The 19,939-nt window shown below is 40.7% G+C and overlaps 1 protein-coding gene across 22 annotated transcripts in view; it reads right to left on the bottom strand.

Moving 5' to 3' along the window:
* LOC129637974 (teneurin-2-like) overlaps positions 1–19,939 on the bottom strand; it is a 462,189-nt gene that overhangs the window by 424,524 nt on the left and 17,726 nt on the right. For 3 of the 22 annotated variants that reach the window (XM_055562338.1, XM_055562440.1, XM_055562356.1), the window contains exons 3-4: positions 12,906–13,016; positions 11,295–11,422 (exon numbers count right to left, since the gene is read on the bottom strand). The exons of 15 other annotated variants lie outside the window; for them this stretch is intronic. In XM_055562338.1, coding sequence (XP_055418313.1) covers positions 11,295–11,361 — 67 coding nt within the window. In that variant the 5' untranslated portion in view covers positions 11,362–11,422; positions 12,906–13,016. The remainder of the gene's footprint in view (positions 1–11,294; positions 11,423–12,905; positions 13,017–19,939) is intronic. 4 more of the 22 variants (XM_055562367.1, XM_055562347.1, XM_055562481.1 and 1 more) reach the window with 2 other exon arrangements.

Raw genomic sequence — 19,939 nt, 5'->3', positions numbered from 1 at the left:
AAATCTGAAATAAAAGAGAAGTTACAACTGATAAAACAGAAATACAAAGGATTCTGAGAAGCTACTAGTACAAACCAAAAAACTGGACAAGCTAGAAGAAACATATAAATTCCTATGGCTAATTCATCTTCTAAGAAACCTAAAGAAATTAAAAACCTAAATGGAAGGATTATTACAAAGGAGATTGGGTCAGTAATAAAAAATTTCCCAACAAGCAAAGTCCAAGACCAGACAGCTTCAGTAGAGATTTCTACCAAATATTCAAAGATTTAATGCTCATCATTTTCAAGCATTTCCAGAAATTAGAAGAGGAGGGAAATCTTTGATACAAACCTTGTGTAACTAGCATTACCCTCCCTGATAACAAAACCAGAAAAGGACATCACAAAATAAGAGAAAGAGAGGCCAGTATCCTTGATGAATATAGATGCAAAATTCTTCAACATACTATTAACAAACTGAATCTAACAACATATTAATGTGATCATACATCCTGACTATACCAGGATGCAAGGATGATTCAATGAATGCAAATCAGTGTAATATATCACATTAACAAAATTAAGGATAAAAAATATAAAAAGCATTTGACAAAATTCAAATCCACATGATAAAACTCTCAATAAAGTGGGTATAGAGGGTACATACATCAACACAATAAAGGACATACACGAAAAACCCACAGTTAATATCATACTCAATTGTGAAAGCTGAAAGTTTTTCCTTTAAGATCAGTAACAAGTCAAATATGCCTCCTCTGTTACTTTTATTCAGAATAGTATTGGAAATCCTAGCCACAGAAATTAGGCAAGAAAAAGAAAGAAAAGGCATCCAGATTGGAAAGGGAGACGTGAAATTGTCACTATTTGCAGAGGACATGATACTATACATAGAAAATCCAAAAGACTTCATCCAAAAACTGCTAGAACTAATAAATTTTGTAAGGCCACAGAATACAAAAATAAAGATACCTGGTGCTTCTATACACTAACAGCAAACTATCAGAAATATAAATTAAGAAAACAATTCCATTTACAATTGCATCAAAAAGAATAAAATATCTAGGAATAAATTTAACGAAAGAAGTGAAAACTATACACTGAAAATTATAAAGATACTTATGAAAGAAATTAGAGAAGACACAAATAGGAAAAATGTTCCATGTTCACAGATAGGAATAATTAATATTGTTAAAATATCCAGAGTACTTAAAGCAATCTATAGACTCAAAGCAATACCTGTCAACATTTCAATGACATATTCACAGAATTAGAACAAATAATTCTAAAATTGGCATGGAACCACGGAACACCCTGAATAGCCGAAACAATCTTGAGAAAGAACAAAACTGGAGGTATCACGCTTCCTGATTGCAAAGTATAGTATAAATGTATACTAATTGAAACAGTAGAGTATTGGCACAGAAAAAGACACAGTGGTCAATGGAACAGAACTGAGAGCCCAGAAATAAATCCACTTGTTTATAAACAATGAATGACTAGGGCACAAAGAATCTACCACAGAGAAAGGATAATCTCTTCAATAAATGCTGCTGGAAAGAGTGATCAGCAACATGCAAAAGAATGAAACTAGACCACTACCCTGTGTCATATAAAAAGTAACTCAAAAATGGATAAGATTTGACTATAAGACCTTAAATCATACAATTCCTAAAACAAAACATAGGTAGAAACCTCACTGATTTCCATTTTAGCAGTGGCTTTGTGGATCTGACTCTAAAAGCAAGGGAAACAAAAGCAAAAATAAACAAATGGGATTACATCAAACTAAAAAGTTTTTGCACAGTGAAGGAAACCATCATCAAAACAAAAAGGCAGCCTACTTAAGGAGAGAAGATATTTTCAAATCTTATCTCCAAAAAGGGGTTGATATCCAAAATATATAAAGAACTCACACAATGAACAACAAAAAAGAAACAACTTGATAGGCAGAGTATCATTTTTCCCAGGACAATATAAACATGGCCAACAGGCACATGAAGAAATGAACAGTGTCACTAAATATCAAGGAAATGCAAACCGAAACCATAATGTGGCATCATTTTACACGTGTTAGAATGGCCAGTGTACAAAAGACAAGGAATAACAAACGCTGGAGAGGATGTGGAGACAGGGAGCCCTTGTGCCCTGTGGTGGGAATATAAATTGGTGTAGTCACTATGAACAACAATATGGAGCTTCTTCAAAAAATGACAACAGAATTGCCACGCGTGCGTGATAAGCCACTCCAGTCATGTCCAACTCTGTGTGACGCTATGGACTGCAGCCCACCAGATCCCTCCATCCAAGGGGTTCTCTAGGAAAGAGTACTAGAAAGGGTTGCCATGCCATTCTCCAGCCAATCTTCCCAGTCCAGGGATCGAATCCACGTCTCATGCTTCCTCCATAGGCAGGTGGGTTCTTTACCACTAGCGCCACCATATGACACACTATTCCGCCTCCTGGTATATATCCAAGGAACATGAAAACACTAATTAGAAAAGATACATGAACGCTTACGTTCATTGCACCAATATTTACAATAGACAAGATACGGAAACAACTTAAGTGTCCATCAATGGATGAATGTATAAAGAAGATGTGGAATGTAGACTCAACGGAATACTACTCAGCCATGAAAAATGAAATTCTGTGACAACAAGGATAGACCTTGAGGTTATTAGGCTAAATAAGTCAGAAATATAAAAATATAATTATTGTATGGCCTCACTTATATGTGGAATCTGAACAAAACTAAACAAATGAGCAAACAAAATAAAAACAAACAGACTGATACAGAGAGCAAACTAGTGGTACCAGAGAGGAAGGGAGTTGGGGTATATGTGAAATGGTCAATTTTTGGTGATAGAGGATCGCTAGACTTGTGGTGGTGTTCACTTGTAGTGTATACAGGCATCAAATCATCATGCTGTGCACCTGGAACTTAAAATGAGTTGAGAGTCTCTGCCCTGTCCAGCCATAGATAAACTGCAGATCTATGAAGTAATTTTTGATTTAGTTGGGACTCAACAGATGCTGGTGGGAGCCGTAACAAGATCTGCAAAAAACCATGTCAGAAATTAATGGACTCATTACTGATTCAGCAAGCTTTACTCTGGATAGACTTGGAGGCTTCATTTCGGTAACCATTTAAAACACACAAGTTTTGCATTTGCACTGCTGGGATTTTCTTCAATAAAACATATTTATTAACCTCTCATGAAGACTTATTCTTTCAATTAATTACTAACAATAGAAATTCAAAGCAATCAATTCTACAGGACAAAATTGAAAGCTAGGGGAGTTTAGGACCATTAGAGGCATCCACGGTTATTAGCAAGCCCTCAGAATGAAAGGCAGGCTCCTGACATATATTGCCAGAGTTTGCAATGGTTCTATTTTAAAAAGGAAGAAAAAAAAAAAAAAGAAGAAGAAGTTCTGCTATTATTTATGAATACTGTTATGATCAAATCGGATTTTTAGACTGTAGATCATGAAACTAGACTTCAAGTAGTAAAGAGTTTATCTACTGTGTGCTGTATGCGTATTAGCTCAGCTATGTCCAGCTCTTTGCAAGCCCATGGACTATAGCCTACCAGGCTCCTCTGTCCATGGGATTCTCCAGGCAAGAATACTGGAATGAGTTGCCATTTCCTCTCCAGAGGATCTTCCCGACCCAGAGATTGAACCCAGGTCTCCTGCATTGCAAGCAGATTCTTTACTCTATGAGCTATAGGGAAGTTCCTAGACTTCAAATAGTAAAGAGTTTATCTATTAACATTGCTTTTTTCAGAGGCGTTTGATTTAAAGGCGCCTTTTAAATTCCAGGCTTTCCTGGTAGCTCAGATGGTAAAGAATTTGCTTGCAATGTGGGAGATCTGGGTTCAATCCCTGGGTGGGGAAGATTCCCTGGAGAAGGAAACGGCAACCCACTCCAGTATTCTTGCCTGGAGAATTCCATGGACAGAGCAGCCTGGCAGACTACTACCACCACCTCCATGGGGTCACAAAGAGTCGGACACGACTGAACGACTTTCACTTTACTTCACTTTTATATGGCAAAACCAATACAATATTGTAAAGATAAAAAATAAAATAAATTTAAAAAAAAGGAAAAAAATACAAAGTAGTATTAAATTTACAGTTTTACATGTAAAACATACATATGATGTAAAATGTACATCATATATTCTTTATCCATTGATGAACACTCATGTTGTTTCCACACCTGGGATACTGTAAATAATGCTACAGTGAACATGAGGAAACATGTATCTTTTCAAGTTAGTGTTTTCATTGCCTTTGAATAAATATCCAGAAATGGAATTGTTGGATCTTAAAAAATAAATAAATAAATTCAAGAAATGCTTCCTGGGTACTTTCTCTACCCCATGTGGTATGCCCAGCATTGGGGATTTAAAGAAGAACCTCTTAGTCCTAATGCCTGCAGCCATCAGCTAATGGTCCAGTATTGGGGCTAGACAGGCAGCAATGACAACCAACCACAGTGTTTCTGAGACTGGCTTCCCAGGTGGCTCAGTGGTAAAAGAATCCTCTTGCCAATGCAGAGCATGCACGTTCAATCCCTGGGTCGGGAAGATGCCCTGCAGGAGGAAACGGCAACTGGTTCCGGTGTTCTTGCCTGGGAAATTCCATGGATGAAAGAGCCTGGTGGGCTACAAGGAGGCGGACATAACTGAGCACACACACTGAGCCCACATGTCCTAAGAGGACAGCTAACTAGACACAGAACTAGGAAGGACATGAAATGTAGTCCTTGGGAGATGACTTAAGCGGGGACTTAAAGGATGAGTACAAATTAGGTCAGTAAAAGCAGAGGCATCACTGATTCAGTGGACATGAACTTGGGCAAACTCTCGGAGATGGTGAGGGACACAGAAGCCAGGCATGCTGCAGTCCGTGGGCTTGCAAAGAGTTGGACACATCTTGGCAACTGAACAACAACAAAAAAGCAGAGGAGAAGAATTTAGGTGGAGGAAGGGCGTTTTAAAATGTGACAGCATGAATAAAAGAGAGCAAGGATTCTCTGAAGGAAAGGAAAGAATTTCAGGGTGATGGTAGGAGGCGGCAGGAGATACACTTAGAAAAAGAAATAAGGGGCAAAAAACTAAAGACACCCCTGAACCACTCAGGGTACTGAGAAGCCAAGCAAAGATGTGAAAGCAGAGAGCAAAGGGGCATATTTGCATTTGAGAAGACCTCATTAGGGAGCTGCTGCAGAAATACAGGCAGGGAGGGTAGAGTCTGATAGTGTATTTGTTGGGATAAAACAATTAAATGTACATTAGAGGTATTTAGCCTGTAAAATCCACACAACTTGGGCCTAATTAATAAGCATTTAGAATGCAGCATAATATAGTCACTAGCATTAAGTATTTGTTGGAAGAACAAACAAATATGCCAATTAATGAAAACACTTTTTATTTAAAGATTTCCAAAGACCTTCAGATATGTTTTTGGTTCACATAGGCTATCAAGAAATACATATACCAGGAATTTTCTCATTGCATATTTTTCTTGAAGATATCCAAATCAAAAAAATTTTTTTTAATAGCATGATTCATTTTGCACCATATCATGGGTGACACGATTGTCTTAAGTGAGGGGGAAATGCTTGAACACATTTTGGATTAGAAAGTTAACAAATTTTGGGACTCCCCTGGTGGTTCAGTGGTTAAGTATCTACCTGCTAACGCAGGGGAGATGGGCCTGATCGCTGGTCCAGGATGATTTCACATGCTGCTGGGCAACTGAGCTCATGCACCCTCATTGCTGAGCCCACACTCTACGACAAGAGAAGCCACCGCAATGAGAAGTCTGAGCACCTCAACTAGAGGGTAGCCTCTGCTCCCCAGAACTAGAGAAAGCCTGTATGCAGCAAGGAAGACCCAGTGCAGACAAAAGTAAATAAATGAAACAATTTTTTAAAAGTTAACATATTTTAATAAGGATCAATTTTCTGTGCCTTTAATTAAAACCGTGATTGATAATAAATGCAGTGTAGCACAAACACACCAAATTACTAGAATATGCCCTTGTTTATGCCCTTTATTTTACTGGAGAACAAATATACTCTTTCTACTTGGAGAAGTTAAATCTGAAAGAAAGAGAAAATTTCAATTTATTGGACAATTACTAGGTGCCAGAAGCAGGGGTAAGATTATTCTCCCAGGAACACTTTGTCATGGTGCTCCCAATACGAGCCACTTTGCTAACATCTTGGAGCCCAGAGATTTGGTGCCACGCTCACTTCTGCTTCAGCCACAAGAACCATCTTTCTGGTCCCTGAATCATCTAGCTCCCAGCCATCGCAGGCACTTTGAACCTACTGTTATTCCCACATGGAACATTATTTCATTAAACATTTTTGTTTGATTCTTCTCAGCATTTGAATCTCAGGCCAGAGAAAAGTCTTCCCTGAAAGCTCCACCTTAAGTAGTCTCTCCCCCACCCCCACATCTACCTCCTCTCTCTATTCCATCACCCTGAGTTTATTTGTTTTACACATCACTCATTGAAAATACCTTACTAAATTATTTATCTTCTTCCTACTTGACTATCACCGTCCCCACCCCCAATGCCAAAAGACTGAAAGCTACAGAAGACAGGCATCTTATTTATCTAGCATATCACTCTTTCCGTAGCCCCTAAGTGATGCCTGGATCATAGCAGGTACTCAGTAAAATGCTAAATAAATGTGACCCTTACAAAGCAGATCTTTTAAAAATATCATTTTATACATGAAGAGATTCAGAGAGGTTAAGAAATTTGCCCAAAGTCACACAGCAAGTAAAAGGAAAAAGTATAATAGTATTTTGCCCTAATAAGGTCTTTTCCAAAGCTACTGACAAGGGAGCTGCTGGAGAGGAAGGCAAGTAACACTGGAGCCTAACAGGCGTACTATATAAAAAGTGTTATTTGTACAATATTCCCTGATATGAGATGCAGTAAGATGTGTAAAACAAATATGGACAAAAACAAAGGAACCAATCTCTGGTTTCACTGCAACAGTTATCCTGGCTAAATTATGAAGTACTCAGGAAACTCACTTCTGATCAATGGCACAGAGCCGAAAAGGCAGTAGAATCTGTGTATTTATACCTCAGCGAGTGTGAACACTGACATTTACAACCTGTTTGGACACCACCTTTTACATTATATTCAAGTTCCTGCCTAGTGGGGTGTAGATCTAATTTTCATCAATGAGGGCTTGTTTTCTTTCCGATTTACACATTCATCAAATATTTATGGAGCCCCAACTATGTAGCAGTTTTGCAGTTAAGTGCGAGGGACACAGTCATGAAGCAGTTAGTCATGGTCCCTGCTCTAGGAGCTAACTTCTTAGCAGAGCCAATAGAAAACAGAAAATACGCAGGCAAGTTCTAGAAAAGAAATAAAGAGGGTGATGCGTGGCAGCATACAGGGAGGACCATAAAACGCAGTGTCAGGAGGCTCCGTGAACAAGTAACACTTGCTTTTGTTCATTCATGTACTCAGAGACATTTACTGAGCACCTACTAAGCGCTTGTTCTAGAAAGTATAGTGGTAATGCGTGAAGTGGGGAGACGTCCTGCATACATCTAGGGGATGACCATCGAGCCAGACAGCAAAGGTAGAGGTCTAGAGGTGGGAGAACACATAGCACATATGGGGGACGTGGAAAAATTTGGATGTGACAATGAGGAGGGGTGAGCTACAGAAGGTGTCAAAGAAGTAACTGAGGCCGAATTGTGGAGGGCTTTTGAGGTCACTGTAAAGACCCCTGTGAAATCAGAGGCCCTTGGAAGGCTGGGCGCAGAGCAGTGACAGATCAAACTGTATCAAGCGCCCTCTGGTGGCTGTGCTGAGAACACAGGTACAGAGAAAAGGCCTGGAAGGAGGTGCACTGGGGGCAGAAGGAACGGCAGGTGCAAAGATCTCGAGATGGGAGGACCTGACCCTTTCCAGAAACAGAAGCCCAACATGACCACAGAATAGTGATCAATTGAAACAGGGGCCAAATCAGCCAGGGCATGTGGATCTCATGCTAAACATAAAGAAAGCTGCAGGTACAAGAATCTTTTTACAATAGCAGCCATGTACCTTTGGGAAAAGCTCACCTTTTAATGCTTTTCTTTGCTTAGTTGGCATCAGCCAACAGTGGAACAGAAGAGTGTGGTTTCTAAGCACTGACTAAAAAAAATGCCTTAATTTTTTAAAAAGCGTGCCAATAGAGTTATAATTACTGAACACACAACCTCATGTGTATTTAAATGACAGATGTAGTGATTACAGTGTTAAAGTCCTTCAGGGATAAAGAAATCTAATACCATCATTCTGGTTCCAAAGAGGGTTTTGTAGTTGGCTGCCTCATCATACTCTCCCTCCCAACAAAATGCCTCATTTCTCCATGACTTGTCATATTGGAAACATCTCTTTTCTGAAATTTAGGAGAAAGAGCTAAGGTAAATGCAGAAACATTTCTAAGAACTTGAATAAAAGAGTTGAGGAGTTTTTCAACTCTTCCTAATAAACCCCTTCTCCTCCTTTTTAATTTATAACCAGGACTCATGAGTAAATAAAGATACTTTCTTCCCACAGCTTTCATGGAAAACGAGTAATACTTTATTCTGGCCACAGCCTGCTTCCCATTAGAAAGCCTGGTTTTATTTGCTCAAAGAGCAGTTTATCTGGGATGGGTACATGGGTAGAGTTCAAATGATTCCTTTTACCAAATATTAACAGCGAATCATGCAGCCAGCCTGAGCCACATGCTTGCTGACACCAGAAATCGTCTGCGTGTAGGAATCGTGCCTGAGGCAAGGCAGCAGTGACCCAGCTGAGCTTTGCGGAGCCAGACACTCAGGCCAGGAGGTGACGCGGGTATTCACAGCCAGACACTGACAGGCGAGATGCTCCACCAACATCTACCACTTACCGCGTGTCCTGGGACAAGCCCTACTCAGCGTGTTCAGGAGTTGTATTTCTACAGCATGAATGGGGAAGAAATGGAGCCAATGAGTCCATGTCCATGTTAATTTCATTTCATTTCATTTCAAAGCTGAAGAAGTAATGGCTCCATGTTTGTTTGTTTGTTTTTTAAAAACACTTTGAAATATGCTTTTCTGATTTTTGAGCACTTTTCAGAACTTCTCTCAAATCATACTGGAAACAAAGCATGCTAGGTAGAAAACGAATTCCCATAGATGTTCAGATCTGAATCCCCATAATTTGTGAATATGTTACCCTACATGGCAAAAAGGATTTTGCAGATGAAATTAAGGACCTTGAGGTGGGGAGACATGATCCTGGGTTAGCTAGGTGGGCTCCATCTAACCCATGTGTGTGTGTGTGTACTCAGTTGCTCAGTCGTGTCCAACTCTTTTGCGAGCCCACTGACTGCAGCCCACCAGGCTCCTCTGTCCATGGAATTTCTCAGGTTGCCATTTCCTTCTCCAGGGGGTACTTCCCAAACCAGGGATTGAACTCACATCTCTTGTGTCTCCTACACTGTAGGTGAATTCCGCCGCCCCCCACCCCCCCCCAGCCCTCACTGAGCTACCTGTGAAGCCCAATCCATGAATCCCTATAAATGGAGGAACTTTCTTGGCTGTGTTGAGAGCGAAATGCACCTAAGAGCAGGGTCAGAGAGACATAGTGCTGGTAATCTCTGATGATGGAAGAAGGGGCATGAACGAAGGAATGTGGGCAGCCTCAAGAGGCTAGAAAAAGCAAGAGACAGACTCTCCCTTGGAAATTCCAGAAAGAAATACAACCCTTGTTTTATCCCAGTGAAACCCATGTCAGACTTCTGACCTACAGAACCATCAGATAATAAATATGTAGTGTTTTAAATTATTTTTGTAGTACTCTGCTACAGTAGTGATAGGAAAATGAATTCATAAGTTTTTTAGTGGCATTAGATAAAAAATTAAACCATTCAAACCACTGAAAAAATTTCCAACATTCAAGTGATGTGTTACCTTCTCTTTTTTAAACCTGAGAAATGATGATAGCTGATTATATTAACTGACTTTTCTGCAAATGGAAATGGGGATTAGGTATAACATCAAGCTAATGAATGATTGAAGGACAAAAGGTCCTAAGGCTTTTAATCCTTTAATACTATAGTAAGTAGGATCAAAGGAGAGATGAGATATAAGTTTTCTCCTAGAAAATTAAGTAATTGGGCTACTAGAAGGCAGGGATTTATTATGCTAAATACACATGCCTATTTCCTAATAAACTGCCATTTGTAACAGATTACTGTAGATTTCACTACAGCACAACACACACCCAACTTCCTCTCCTGCAAAGCTCCTTGCAGGGATGCATATTACATTCATGTAACTAAGGGAACTTAAAGATTCCGTATAACACGTAAACAATAATCAATTCCTCCCTTCTTCCTCTGGGCTTCTATTTCACTCAAAAGCTCTGATGTCAGCCCAACACCTCCATTTAAATTATGTCCTCGCACTCAACCAGGGAGTTTACATTATTCGGGCTCTCTCCTGAATATATCTTCTAAGAAGATGCACTGAAATAAATAAATGCAATATTTCAGAGGGAAAAAATGCAAGGGGATGGAATCTGTTTTACAGACAAAGCAATCAGATGTGAGCATCTGCTGTAACTACTCACTTATAACGGGGGTGGGGAGAATCACTTAAGTATCAACAATAAATTCAGTTCAACAAACACACTGAGTGCCTATCAGGGAAACGGCTGTATTAGCATCTTGGCACACTGACGAGACATTAGGCTTTTGTCATTCTTAACTGCTAGAGATAGTATGAGGGAACTATGGACTAGAATATTCTTAGTTTCTTCTCGGCCCGAGCCATCAAGATGATGTATTCTGTCAGGAAGCAATCTTTTGTTCAAATGCACGGCTAGGTTTTGTGTTTGGTTGTGTGTGTTTAAACAGTTTAAGATCAACTTTGTCTACTTTTTTTTTTCCCCAAGTAGATACTGTGGAGTAATTAACATGAAATACTAGGTTAATAGTATTTCCCATACTACATTTTGTAGAACATTTAGAACTTACGAAGTTATTTTTAGGAAAATTGGCTTTGGCAGTGCTTCCCATTTTAATTAAATACTCAGAAACACTCTGTAGTAAAGAAACCTATTTACATTTTAGGGTCACAGAACCTCCCAAATTTAGGGGGACATGGAACCTCCTCTTCCCAAGCCACATCTCCCCACCACTGCCCCACGAAGTGTGATTATCTTGTGGCATGCAGGTGGAATGGAGTTTGGAAAATGCCTTTCTAGAGCAGCGTTTCTCACCCTGGGCCCTCCTGATGTCTTGGGCCATGTAACTCTTTGATGAGGAGGCGAGGGCTGTCCTGTGCATTGTGTGGGGTGTGGCGGCATCTCTGGATCCTCCTCACTAGACGCAGGCAGCACGCCTACCCCTGTTGCGTGAAACACGAATGTCTGTAGACAATACCAAAACCCTTTGCGGGAGGGGGTTGGGGGGGCGTCTGGTTGAGAATCACTGTTCGAGAGGATCTGCTCAGTCCCTGGGAAGACGACCTTTTGTGTATGTCATTGCACACATGCTGTTTATTTCGATTTTCCTTCCGTCTCGCCACTAGCCCTCTGCCCAGCCATCATCCAGGGCTTAGGATGCTTATTACCTATCAGTCTGCTCTCATCTTCAGTTCATCAAACATTCATTTTACCTTTCGCCTCCTCAGAAACACATCTTTTCTCTATGGAAGCCCAATTCAATCTGTTTAAGTACTCCTCCGGCTCTCCAGGACCCTCTCAGCTCAAACCCTCAGGAATTTTCCTTACCCCTTAGTGTTGCTCTAAAAGCCTGCTGGGCTACAGTCCATGGGGTTGCGAAGAGTCAGACACGACTGAGCACACACACACACACACACACACACACACACACACGCAAAATCACCAAAGTGCTGTCTTCTCTATCGAACCCTTTGTGATCAGTCACTGAGACCAAGGGTATTGACCCAAGACGAAACTTGGTTCACAGGGACCTTCACAAGCGTGTAGGCCAATCCATTTCAAAAAAGTTGTTTCTAGTTTAAAAATCTACCTTGATAGGTGACGCATATTTTATTAGGAATGGGATCTCCTCTCTTGACAAACAATTTCTTTCATCTGTTCAGTTTTAATTACATTTCCAACCCATACTTGCTTTTCTGGGTAGAATTCTATTCATCCTTCTTTTATTTATATAGACTTGAATACCTAAAAAAGCATCTATAACACATGGGCTGAGTTCAACAACTGATTTAGTTGTACACTTGAAAGGTGTGAAAACTAGAAACAGCCATCAGTGTTTCTCTGGGGCATGTGCGTATCTCTGGGGTTGTGCCTGGTGCTTCACATACTTTACGTCTCTCTAGTTCATACACACACAGAAAAGCTGAAAAACTGCTGTTAGTATTACCTTCAGGCAGATGAGGAAACTGAAGCTCAGGTGAAATGAAAAGCCAAAGGCTTTTAATTGGTACCTTTTGAAGCAGAACAAAATATAAAGCTAAACCACTGATTCAAACTAGACTGTCTTAACCGGAACCCACCTTGTGGTGCTTGAAAATTGGTTCCTCTCAATTTGTGTGAATCCTGATCTATGGTATGACCCCAAAACCTTGATTCTTTCAACCACACAATGGATAAAATAACTCCAGTATCAAATCCCACTCAACCTATTCTTGAATTACAATTTGACTTAGGCTCCTTTGAGTCCCAGAGGGTTACACAGGCTCCGCACTCTCCCACACTACCAATGTTCCTCTGAAATTTGTTCATCCCAGGAGGTTTTTCAAAGCTCTTTAACATACATTGTCTCTGCAAGGCACAAAGGACAAGGGTGATTACCCTGTTTCAGACACGCAGACACTGAGCCACAAAGAAGCTGTGACTTACCCAGGTCACCGGCTCTTCTGTGAGTGCTCCAGGAATAGGGCTCAATTTGTCAGACAGTTAGCCCGGCACTACCGCCTTCACACAACACAACTTCAAGTGAGGCCCTCAGAGCTGTATCAGTTCCACAGCAGCAGAGAGAATGATGGAGGCAATTATGAGGCCATATAAAAAAAATATATATATATATACACACACACACACTTACACGCACATACACGCACACACTAGCACAAAGTGGATGAGAGTTTCCTGTGCTTAACTCTGCTAAGAGAGTTAAAATTCCCCACATTACGTAGAGGGAAGCTGTGTCTCTTGGATTCAGGAAATAAAGTACATCTAAAATCCAATTCATATTTGAATGATAGATTCAGAATTTCACAACAGCAAAATCTTTCAAGACCACCTATTTAAAATTAAAACTCCCGTGCAAACGAGCAGAACTAAAAATCTCAACAGTCAAGGTGTTTGACAAATGTAGAACAGCTCATTGTAATTCCAACTCAAAGGCCACTGGTCTTTCAGAGCAAAAGTTTGGTCTGCTTTCCCCAGAAGTCCACTTTGGGGCAGTCCCTGAAAGCTTCCCTAGTAGCTCAGACAGTGAAGAATCTGCCTGTAATGCAGGAGACACAAGCTTGATCCCTGAGTCAGGAAGATCCCCTGCAGAAGGGAATGGCTACCCACTCCAGTATTCTTGCTTGGAGAATTCCACGGACAGAGGAGCCTGGCGGGCTACAGTCCATGGGACTGCAAAGAGACAGACCCGACTGAGTGACTAACACTTTCACTCTGTGAGCAAACTGATGCAGTTTCTGTTCCATAGTGATTTCAGGTTTTGTTTACTTTAATCCCCATTTTGCAGATTTACAAATGGAGGTTCAGCAAAGTGAACCGAAGGGCACATCTGTCAGTGACGCAGCTTTGATTACTACTTATAGCCAATTCCAGTGATCGTGCTTTTTTGTTATAAGTCCTTTCAACCAGAAGGGGAAAATACTGCTTCCTCAAGAAGCAGAAAAATATCTTTATATTTTAAGCACCAATAAAATCTCAAAAGAGAGAGATGGTATAAAAACTATAACATTCTAGCAAAAATTAAAAAGCATTCAAGGAGGCAAAGAATTCAGAGCATGAGGTGTGTGCTGATGAAATAATTTAAACACAACTCTTGGGTTATTTGAGAATATGTTCACCTAGTTCTAAGCCATATTGCTTTGAGACTCTAAAACTGAGGATGTAGAAGGGGTCACTTTACAGCAAGCATGAAACACTCAAAATACTGAGTTGAAAGTCAAGTTGAAGAAAGCAAGTTAGTGTAGACTTAGTCATGTTGGAAAATGTACAAAGGCTGAGTAAAGATGGCTATATGCAAATTTTACCACTTGAAAATACAGGTAACAAAAGACTTAAAATTGATTTCTTCCCTTTATATTTCTGAATTCTAAGCACAGCAATGACTTGCCTCAGAAAGTCAAGTTTACCCAGCTTTCAAATACTACTGCTTAGTATCCATCTGGATTGCTCAGACTTGCATAAAGCTGAACCTTATATTTTACATTTGTCAGTTTTACTGGAAGCCATTCAACTCATTTCATTTATTAAAAGCATAAATAAAACAGTTTTTTTTTTTTTTTTTAAAGAAAGAAGTGACTTTCTGAGCTCCTAGACCTTAGCTCATTACACATTCCATTGGTCTCCCTACCCAAAGGCCACAATCTGGAAGTTATGTAAATATTAACAATAAAAGTCCACGAGTGAAACTGCTGTTAATTCCAGCTGACGTTACCCCATTGCTGATGAACACGTGAATTTTGGTCATCAACTCTCAGATGAAAGCACGGGGATGCTGCACATTTCACAGACATGACACAATAACAGGAGCTGGGTGGCGTTCAAGGAGATGAAAGCTGAAGTCGACAGACTAGCAGATTGCTGGAGGAGGCATGAATGTTAAAGAGACACCTTGGGATCCTTCACAATGCAGTTTACCAGTCATCGTCAACCCTCAGGTGACTTGTTTTCAAGCCTTCTTGACAGCAGCCACTGTTTCTACAACAAAGGACCTCACCAGGTCCCTCTGCTCCTGGGCTGATGAGGGATGGATGGGGGACCATGTTCCTCAGTGACCTTGAAGAACCTCATTCTGCAAGCACACACCAGCAGCTGTCGCTGGGGTGAGCAACGGTGGGGACAGTGCCACCTCCCCTCCAAGCTCCGCCTCTTTTGTTTGCGATGGCAGCAAACAAAGTGTGCCTAAGGGTTTGACCTCCACTGTCCCTCTCTGTAAAAAGCTTCAGGTGAAACATGTACAGAGGGAATTAGAAAATTTAAAAGTTCCCCAAGGAGAGATGCATTATAAAATAACAGATTCACTGAACTGAGGTGGACCCCTCATGCATCCCAGACAAATACAAGAATGTGGCAGGAAATGTATTTTCCATTCAGTGGCTCACACGACCTCTATAAAACGAGAACCCACGCAAGGAAGCCTTGAACTCACTACTGGTGTTTTTTCCTTCGCTACTTTGAATTTTTTTCTTTGTCACTCTGATTCCAAAGATCTGACCCCGTCAATTCACTCTGGATGAATGGGTTCTACTCTATGGAAATGCATATGAAATTGAGAAATTAAACTGTCTAAAGTTTATCATTTCTAGGAAATATTTTCTCAATAAAAACATCAATCTTGGGGAAATTCTGTTGAAAATATCTGTGTGTGTATCCCATAAAGTCAAAAACACCCCAAAGTCAAAACCATGAAAATGATATTTTAATTCTACTGCTTTATTCTTTTAATTGGAGTATAATTGCTTTACAATGCTGTGTTAGTTTCTGCTATACAACAATGTGAATCAGCTGTATGTATAAATATATCCTCTCCCTCGGGAGCCTCCTCCCCTCCCCTCCCCTACATCTCACCCCTCTGGATCCTCACAGAGCACCAAGCTGAGCTCCCTGCGCTACACTGCAGCTTCCCACCAGCATTCTACTGTTTTAAATCTTTTAATGGCTCATTTTGGATCAAATGGCTTCTCTAGCCCCCTCTCCATCTGGGCCTCTGTAAGTAGCACACACTACCCACCCCCAGATACAGATTTCTTGAAAAATCCCCAAAGAAACAGGTGGTCACTAATATATATCCCTCTGCGGGGACCTGTTATCCCAGCTAAATAGATTTGACTAACCCTTTGCTTTCCCCTAAGATTTAGTTTAAAATGTACCTTCTTGTGTCCACTCTGTCAAGCCAGCCTCCTTTCTTTCTGGTATCCTTTTTTCAGCCTCACCATCATGTGTCCATCTATTTTGTACTATGAATTCTTTATAATATGAACTGTCCTGTCTCTTCCTTCCAAGACCATGAGAGGGTTGAGGTCAGGGGCTACGTTCTGTTCTCCCGGCATCCTTAGAGCCTAACACTTAAGAATAATGCGAAGGAGGTACTCATTGTTCTATTAACAGTAAAGAGTATGCTGCTTAGAAATCATGAACAAGGGTAGAAAGTGTTTATGTAATTATATAGGTCAGGACTATTTGAGCCAACACTGGATTTCCACCTACACTGCATTCACCAACCTCGGGGACAAATGACAGTGTAGAGGCTGTGGAGAGAGCCTCAGTGACATGAATTTGGGGGCAGTGTCTGGGTTAAGAGTGGTAGGCTAAACACTGGGAAAATACTGAGTCTTCCCTGGTGGTCCAGGGGTTGAGAGTCTCCCTGCCAGTGCAGGGGACATGGGTTTGATCCCTGGTCTGGAAAGATCTCACATGCTTCGCGATAACTAAGCCTGTGTACCACAACTACTGAGCCCCTGAGCCACAACCACTGAAGCCCACCCACCTAGAGCCTGGGCTCCACACAAGAGAAGCCACCAAAATGAGAAGCTCATGCTCTGCAACCAAGAACATCCCCCACTCACTGCAACTAGAGAAAGCCCATGCACAGCAACAAAGACCCAGTATAGTCAAAAATGAATACACAGAAATTTAAAAGAAAGACTGGGAAAAATACTGCAAGAATCTCATGGGATTTCAGCTGGGAGATGCTTCCTCGATTTGGCTTGTCAATCCCCCTAATCAGTTTGCTTTGTTTATCCAATTTAGTTACAAAAGCCAGTTCCTCTCACTTGTCTGTTGTTTAGGAGCCTCCCTGGCTGGGCTTGTGGGCCTGAGAGCTGACAGATCACAGAATCCTGAGCTGAGAGGCCTAGGAGGCCCAAGTCTACCCACAACAAGAAAAGTAGGAGTCAATGAACTTAGGTCATTCAACTGAAAGATGCAACCCTCCTCCTCCTCTTGTTTCTAATCTTTTTCACAGTGACTCAGCAGAGGTCAGAACCAGAGGTGCCCTTTCTCAGTGCATGAAACAAAAGAAGAAGAAAAGAGCAGAGATAGATCTACAGAGTGTGATGAAGCCATCCCCAACTCCTGCCACTTCTTGCCTCATCAGCTTTAAAGGCCTCTCTCCTCAACCCAACACAAAGAACCCTGGAGTACCAGGGAAGAACTGGGACGTGAAAACCCATCCCCCAAAAGAAGTAATGTGGGAAACGGTAGAAAACACATACAAATCCTTGTGTGTGTTAACACCTTGGTTCTAGGGAAGGAGGCTGTGGGATATCCTCAGTGTCATGTCCCTCACTCAATACAACACAGACAGCCCAAGTCAGAAGGCAAGGCCAAGGTGGCCCTCGCTTCATCAGGGCTAGGCTTCAGTGATCTGTTTCTTCTGCTCAGGTGGGTTATGAAAACTTCCATACCTGCTGCATAGGACTGTTCCAGTGATCTTATAAAATGAGATATCCAGACTTCATCTGTAGAAATATCATATTCTTAACAGCTATGGGTTATCAATAACCTCAAAAGTCTCAGTATTGGGCATGTTGAAGGGTAATGTATCATATCATACAGGTCAGAATGGCCATCAAAGAGTCCACAAACAATACATGCTACAGGGGGTTTGTAGAAAAGGGAACCCTCCCACACTGTTGGTGGGAAAAGCCCTAATTCAAAAAGATACTGGCACCTCAAGCTCACTGCAGCACTCTTTACAACAGCCAGCAATCTAAATGTCCACCAACATAGAAACGGATAAAGAAGATGTGGTATATACAGGGGAATATTACTTGGCCATTAAAAACAATAATGCCATTTGTAACAACATGGATGAACCCAGACGTTATTATACTAAGTGATGTAAGTCAGATAGAGTGAGGCAAATCTCATATGGTATCACTTACCTGTGGAGTCTAAAAAATAACAGAAATGAACTTATTTATAAAACAAACAAACTCACAGACTTTGAAAACAAACTTACGGTTACAAAGGGGAAAGGCGGAGGCCCTGGATAAATGTGGAGTTTGGGATTAACATATACCTATTACTATATATAAAAAATAAACAAGGACCTTCTGTATAGCATGGGAAACTCGACTCAATATTCTGTAGTAACCTAAATGGGAAAAAATATCTGAAAAATAATGAATATATGTACACCTGAAACTAACACAAGATTGCAATAAGTTAAGTATACTTCAATATAAACACAATTTAAACAGGGAACAAAGAGAGTTTGGGCTGGAGAGGTAAAGGAAAAGGGCTCAGATCTGTGTATGCATGTGTGTTCACGCACATGCAGATGAATGCATCTGCATGCATGTGTACTACACATACATGTGTGTATGTGTGCATGCATACACAGGCATGTGTTGTCTGTGACACGTGCATGCATGCCTGCACGTGCAGGGGATACGTGATATTCGTGTGTGTGTGTGTGTGTATACATGTATGTCTGCATGGGAGTGCACACGTGTGTGCTCATGTCTGTGTGCATACACCTATATCTGTGTGTACATGTGCTCGGTCCATGAGATCAGTACCTTATACGCAACCTAGTAAAATGATTCACCAGGAAGAAAGGACCAGCCAAATTAAATAGGAAGCTGAAACTCGAGCTCTCGCAGCCAGCTTTGGCACAGAAACCCAAAGGGAGTACTACAGGATGGCGGTAACAAGCAGCTTCCTGACTTCTCTCTGGGCTGTCGATTTGGCATCTCTCATCAGCGTTGTATTTTAAAAGACAGAAAAAACCCCCAAAATCTCCATAGGAAGATAGAAATCATGGCAGAGGCTCAGGGAATTCAAAGCATTCTAATAAACACTCACCGAACATTACATTCACTGAACATTACAAACAGTATGTCCTTATCAAAGTGCTATTAAAATATATAAACATACACATAGGTGTATACAAAAGTATGTACCATCCATGTAGCATCTCTAACTGTGAGCCTATGAGACCCCAAAATACTTTTACCCAGCCTGAGTCATGGGCTTAATTTGTGCAATCAAATGCTTCCAGCAGGAAGACACTAAAATCTAGAGTGAAATTATCATTTAATAAGGGAAACATGCACACACAAACACATATGGGTGTTTGCTGAGAAATATTCTGTCATTTTAGAGCAAACAAATTGTTTTCTCCATGAAACTCCTACTGGGGTAGAACACTGAAATATGTGTTCTCATTTGCTTATGTCCAGATTCATATTTTATCCCATATTCAGAAAAGCCTCTGAAGTTACAGGCTTTTCTTTCCTTGTGGTGCTTCAATCTTTACTGAAGGTATGTTTATGTTTTTAAAAAAGATCATTGAGCAAAGGCATCAAAAACCAATTCCTAACCTGAGAGAAATGGCTGTCATGAGTCTCAGATACTACTTCTATGTAAAACAAAAAATAAAGCAAAATTTTTGAGAGAGGGCAATATGGCCTCAAAATTTTCTAACTGACTGTTAGACTCAGCTACAAATACTAGATAAAAAGAAGCATAATTCTAGGAATAAAACTTATTGTATCATCTTAATTGTAAGATCCAATTTTTCTTCACATTTTCCCATTCACATTTCTGATATTAGGGTTGCATGTGTGCATGCTAAGTCACTTCAGTCGTGTCTGACTCCTTGCAACCCTATGGACTGCAGCCCACCAGGCTCCTCCATCCATGGGATTTCCCAGGCAAGAATACTGGAGTGGGTTGCC

This window comes from Bubalus kerabau, chromosome 1 (assembly GCF_029407905.1).
Source record: "Bubalus kerabau isolate K-KA32 ecotype Philippines breed swamp buffalo chromosome 1, PCC_UOA_SB_1v2, whole genome shotgun sequence".
In the NCBI taxonomy this organism is placed as follows: domain Eukaryota; kingdom Metazoa; phylum Chordata; class Mammalia; order Artiodactyla; family Bovidae; genus Bubalus; species Bubalus kerabau.
This window is presented reverse-complemented; position numbering and strand designations above follow the sequence as displayed.